This window comes from Phalangium opilio, unplaced genomic scaffold (genome assembly GCF_054372755.1).
Source record: "Phalangium opilio isolate 3A_F unplaced genomic scaffold, DU_Popi_V2 ptg000078l_1, whole genome shotgun sequence".
NCBI lineage: Eukaryota > Metazoa > Arthropoda > Arachnida > Opiliones > Phalangiidae > Phalangium > Phalangium opilio.
This window is the reverse complement of record NW_028324186.1, coordinates 5,348,270-5,354,275: the sequence shown is the minus strand read 5'-3', so window position 1 is coordinate 5,354,275 and position 6,006 is coordinate 5,348,270. Positions and strand designations below refer to the sequence as shown.

The 6,006-nt window shown below is 36.0% G+C and overlaps 1 protein-coding gene and 1 long non-coding RNA gene across 2 annotated transcripts; both read right to left on the bottom strand.

Moving 5' to 3' along the window:
• Window positions 1-4,117: 4,117 nt before the first annotated feature.
• LOC149655958 (uncharacterized) lies at window positions 4,118-4,979 on the bottom strand. The gene is made up of 3 exons (XM_089845080.1): window positions 4,660-4,979; window positions 4,437-4,596; window positions 4,118-4,368 (listed from the first exon to the last, which is right to left on the bottom strand). Exons 1-3 carry the CDS (start codon window positions 4,669-4,671, stop codon window positions 4,118-4,120), a joined length of 423 nt encoding a protein of 140 aa, XP_089701206.1. The 5' UTR covers window positions 4,672-4,979.
• Window positions 4,848-5,433, bottom strand: LOC149655957 (uncharacterized). The gene is made up of 5 exons (XR_016370333.1): window positions 5,336-5,433; window positions 5,231-5,270; window positions 5,081-5,157; window positions 4,952-5,018; window positions 4,848-4,895 (listed from the first exon to the last, which is right to left on the bottom strand). It is a non-coding gene; the product is annotated as an uncharacterized LOC149655957 (long non-coding RNA).
• Window positions 5,434-6,006: the final 573 nt, after the last annotated feature.

Below are 6,006 nucleotides of genomic sequence, written 5' to 3'. Positions count from 1 at the left end.
TAACTAAACTTTCTCTTTCAAACGTTTCTGGGCATAAGTCCTTGTTAGAAATTTATAAGATGCGATAAGTGTGCATCGGCATAAGTCTATGTTGTAAACTCATCGAGGGGATTATCACTAAAAACTATCTGTTCTTCGATTCGCCGGAATATTAGAATTACAGCATAAGTAAATTTATACGGTTATAATTTAATCACTTTTTAGAGTAGGGAATCGAGGGGCTATTCACTCTGATTTTATGCACGGTACATCATTTAAGCATTGAAAAAGATAGCGCTATTCACTCATTAGGGTAAGGTATAGAGGGGTTATTCACTCATTAGGGTAAGGTATAGAGGGGTTATCCACTCATTAGGGTAGGGTATAGAGGGGCTATTCACTCGTACGATATGGCTACTATTACGAGCCCTTGGGCCGTCTTGTTTAAATCATTTTATCCATTTACGTATAATTATGAATCATAGTTCCATATCCGATGGCATCGCAAATTTTTTCTTTTCCATCGCAATTGCATCCAACTCCTAGGAAAGATAATTTTATAAAAACAGAACAGTAAACGCCATTTGAATATTAAATAAATTTTTAATTTATACCTCAAGAAATCCGTAAGTCTGATGTAAGAGAAAATATTGTTAAAAGGAACTGCTTTTCTCGGTTTCGTCCAGTAAATACTTACTTGTACTTGAAGTATCTATCGGGAAAAGGTTTTTCATATTTACCAGTGGCGGCCGACATTTGTGGACTCCTTTACGCAATCAATGAATCGCTCGCCAATAAACTCTGGCGAAACTTAACGCAAAGATTCAAATAAAACATCCTAATTGTTTATATTCATCTGTTCTGTTTAAATGTATGCTTTAGAAAAACGAACTATTTATTTATTTATCAAATATAGGGGGCAATTCTCTAACTTTTTAAGCGAGTTTTCGCAAGTGCTAACTGTCGTCTAAAGGGTTGATGTCAACCTCGTGTGTTCTATGAGAGCACCAGATCTAAGTAGGCTATTATTTATGTGTCATCAAACCTTGAACAAAAAGTGGCGGATGTCTCGTGAATTCCGCTCGTGCTAATAAAAAACAAGCTGGTCAAGTTAAAATTTTACCGTCTTTAGCTATTAAACAAACGATAACTTATCGACCTGCTTAACCCTTTCGATAAGTTATCACTCTCGTGATAATTAAAAACGCTAAAATTTAACATTGACAACCTTGTTTTTATTAGCACGAGGGGAATTCACGAGACATCCGCCACTTTCCGATCAAGGTTTGATGACACCTATGACTTATCGCGACTAATCGAGGTTGACAACAACACTTGAGACGATCGTTATCACTTGCGATAACTCGTTTAAAAAGTTAGAGAATTGCCCCCATAGTCTAAATCTGTTGCCAAAGCGACGAAGCGTTGTTTCTTTTCCTTCCGAGCCGCGCGCCACGTGAATACCTTTGTTTTCCGCAATTCGGTTGCTGATTTACATCAATATTGCCAATCACCCTAAACCATAGATACGGCAAGAATGTTTTGTAGAAAACGTTTTTCATTATGTGTATTGCCATACTTCGCGTTTCACTTACTTTTGATCTAGACCTGACTTGTTTACATGCAAAACAAAACACTAGAGGAAAACTTTGTATGATTTCCCTTGAGGTATCTCAGAAGCTAATTAAAAGGGAATACGAATTTACAATTTCATATCATATTTTACCACGAAAGTGGTATTATGTTACACTTTCGAGTCTCTACTTTCAAAATATCAAGTTTTTGATAAAATTGAAATAAATTTTTTATTTTTAAAACGCATTGAAAAATCACGAAAACTCAGTTTCGATATATCAATAATTTTGTCTTGTCGAGCTTGTTCGCCCGTTTGATGACATCACTATGAAGAGAGGAAAAAAGCGCGGGAATCCTACACGCGTCTTGAGCTTCTCGTCAGTCTAAACTCTGGGTCTGATAGTGGAGAGTGGCACCATCTCACGTGAAAAATATAACTGTGACGTCAGCCTACGGGAAACGTTTAGCCTTTCATAAAAAGTGGATTTCAAATCATTTCATATGAAGCATTCTCAAATGCATTTTGCCAAATAACCAGAAATCGGAGATTTAAAAGCTTGATATTTCTGAATTCACAAAAATTAATTCTATATTTTTTGTTATATAAATCAGAGGTTTTTCAAAGGAAGCTTCTCATTCCCATTAAGCTCATTGTCTTTCTTGAATAAAAGGAATTGTGTTTGTTTGTCGAAAATCGTTAAACGCACCATTTAGTTACAAGGTTTATGACTTTATTAAATGATAATTCGAAAGTTATCTGGCGGAAAAATAATGATGAAATTAATTTCATTTAGCGTGCGAAGGAAAGAAACTAATCATGACGCTCGACACGATAAACAAAGGAGATTAAACCTAGCTACGAAACGTCATGGAATTGATTGAGTACATTGGGATAGAAATACATTTCTACGTAGGTAGAATTCGGGTAAACGACATGGACCCTTAAAACAACCACCGGGCAAAGACAAGTGTCTTAATCATCTCTACGGATTCAGGTAATTACCGTATTGCTCCAACTCCTTCATTTTTCGAAAGATAATTTAGACGTCAATAACCACATCATCGTAGTTAAGGTGACGTTTTATTGATGAGATAAAAGTTTCGAGATGTTTAAACCGTGTTTAATGTAATGTGTTTGTTTACAAAGAATTACCAAAGCAACACCAACAAAAAAATTATGGTTAAATAGTATCGGTGTATTTTCTGTCTTTACTCGAGTCTTCACGATAAATTTTTTTCTAGATTTGTGCTTGACATACATCATGTCGTCTGATGACGAACATTTGAATTTAGCAAAACGAAATGGAGTCAATTGTTTTCAATGTCCGGTTGAAAGTTGTGAGATTTTATGTCGTTTGTAAATATTTGTCATTATTTCGAAATCAATAAGGTATAAAATAAATGAATAAAAATGTAACAACAGCTGGAGAGGGACCTCGGTCCGAAAGCTCCCGTGATAACACTTTAAATTAAAGTTTTTTTAAAAAATCCTCCATGAAGTAGCAGATCTCACTTTAATTTTAATTTATAAATAAAATAAGGTGTACTTTTTGTAAAACTAGAGATGGCCGATACCAGGCTTAACCCGATACCGGTGCAAACATGAACCTATGATCCAAAACCCGATACTTCAACCAATACCGATATATTTAGTATGACAGTGCCATTTACGTATGTTTTAAAAATACAAGGAAATAATAATTTCCTGAATTATACTACCAATTACTATGTTTAGAGGTACTTCCAAAATAATATCACGGCTTATTGACATTCATAGAAATGTATTATCACCATCAATACATTACTGAAAGACCTAAAAATGTCATGTAGCGCCATATAACGCATTTTAAACGAGTATCCGTTTAGTATCATATTTAACCAACCGATGTAAAACGTTTCGATTGGTTGATTTTCTCTTTAATCAATTCTGTATTTCTTCCAGCCGAGGATTATTTCAACGAACTAAGATGGTGACGCAAACGGATAAAGTCGATAAAGTGAGGTAAAAGACGCTACAAACGGCGAATAACGACAGGTCAGACGCGGTCTTCATTGGACGTTCCCATTTAACGAAATCCATCGCGTAGTCCCCTGGGAAATCATAGTAACGCAACGCTTTCGTCTCGAAAAAAAGGAGCATTCTAAATAATAATCAAAACCAAGTTAGTTTGCAGTGAACAACTTATGAATGGATATCGATTACTCTTTTTCGAAATTTTCACGAAAGATCGGGTTGATGAAAAAGGATGAATTGGCAGGCAAGACGACGTAATCGCTTTGAAGCGATTTCGAAAAGTAGAATGCATCCAATTTGGTTTTCCATTCGCTGATGATGCCATTGTCTTGCTTAAGAACGTAACCCAACGCAGCAGACAAAAATTTTTGGTTCAAAATCAAAGCTTTATGGCCGTGTACAACTTCCTGGTACACTTCTGACGAAACCAGGTCGAAAGGATCGCAAAAATTCTCTTCATTCAAGTGATTCTTCATCCAATTATCGAGCTTCTCCTCTTTCTTGGCCTAATAAATTGCCCAAATTATTTTTGAGAGGACCGAACTGGAATTATAACAAGCAAACGCTTACTCTATTGCTTAGAATGTTGTGAACCAATCCGTCTTTCATTATAATTGGTTGAACATTGGCGTGACTCTGCATGTGTTGAAGATCTTCGATCGTTTCGATGAATAAATATTTCTCACTGAAGAACTCGGACTTGAGGAAACAACTCACGAGGAACCCAATAAAGGTGACGCCAATTACCCAAAACGCGTAGGCGAGACGCTCGGAAATATGATCCAATTGAGCAGGGTACGCTGCGTAACACGACAGATAAAATGTCTTTCCCAAATTACTGCAATTTTTGAGAGGTGAAATTACTTACGTTCAAAGAAAAATACGGAAAAGACGTCCCATAAAACTATCAGATATCGCTTGATTACTTGATTGAAGTTACTTCTTGGCTTTGTTAGGATGGCAAGCAACATTTTGTGAGTCAATAACAATGATGTAACAATGGCGAAAAAGCAAATGCCGACACCAGACTGGAAATGTAATCGATTAAAAGTTTATGGAGTTACATGTACGCAAATCTTGACATGAAGTACCATCAAATCCATGGACAAAAACGAGAGCGAAGATGACAGTGACAATTTTGGTGCCCCTGACAATATGATCGTCTCGGTGAAGTCGTAAAAACCACTGGAAACAAGTCCTTTCACCTTGCTTAAAGTGGAAATATCCACTGGAGCAAGTATAAGGTCCAACTTCTGAAAATACCTCAGAAAACTGAAAACTAACCCATGACCACAATGTTTTTCGGCATTGATCTAGATAATGCCTTCTAAAGGAAATGATCAACCTCCTACGATCTAAGAGGATGTTGAAACTGTAACTTACAGTTGCTAAGTCTCCACCCTTGGGAATGTCTATGACGTCCAAGCCTGTGATAGGTTCGTAAATAGGGCTATTGAACGAAATATTATCTTGAAAACATCAGCTATTTTTCAAACCATTTTAAACATTTACGTGAAATTATGAATGATGGCCCCGTATCTGACGCCATCGTAACATTTTTTCTTTTGTAGCGGAAGTGAATCCAACTCCTAGGAAAGATAGTTTTATAAAACCAGAATTATTAAAACGTCATTTGTATCTTGAATTTATTTTTATGTTTACCTCAAGAATTCCAAACTTGATATAAACTTGTTCCGTAAATCTGTTGTAAGAGAAAATATTGTTAAAAGGAACTGATATTCTCGGTTACGTTCAATAAGTACTCACTTGTACTTGAAGTATCTATCGGGAAACAGTTTTTCATATTTAGCACTGGCGACCGACATCTTTGAATTCCTTCTACGCAACAAATTATTCGCTCGCCAATAAACTCACGCAAAGAGACCAGTGTATTATCCTAATTATTTTTATTGATCTGTTTGAGGAGATGAAAACTGCACTCTTTGAAAAGTGAATTATCGCTGTAGTTTTCAAATTTTGCCAGAATTCATTGCCAAAGCGACATGACTTTGTTTCGGTCTTCTTTAGAACCACGCGCCACTTGAATACATTAATTTTCCGTAACTCAGTCACTAAGGTTTACAGCAATAATGCCAATTACCATAAATCATAATTTCGGCAAGAAATGTTTTGTAGAAAACGCGGTTCATTATGTGTATTACCACACTTCGAGTTTCGCTTACTTTTGCGCTATAGACATTTCTAGTTTTGTTGCCTAAACAAAACGATATAGGACAACGTCGTATAATTGGCATTAAAATAATATACCTCAAAGGCGTATGTAATGGTACTCAGTGCCTTTCATGAAAAAAAGTAATTGAGTGTTGTTTGTTTCTCGAAAATCGTTAAACGCGCCACTTACTCGGAGAGAGCGGTAGCTCTCTTAGATAAGACTTCATACTGCTCTTTAATTTATAAGGAGGGTTATTTGTTTGGAT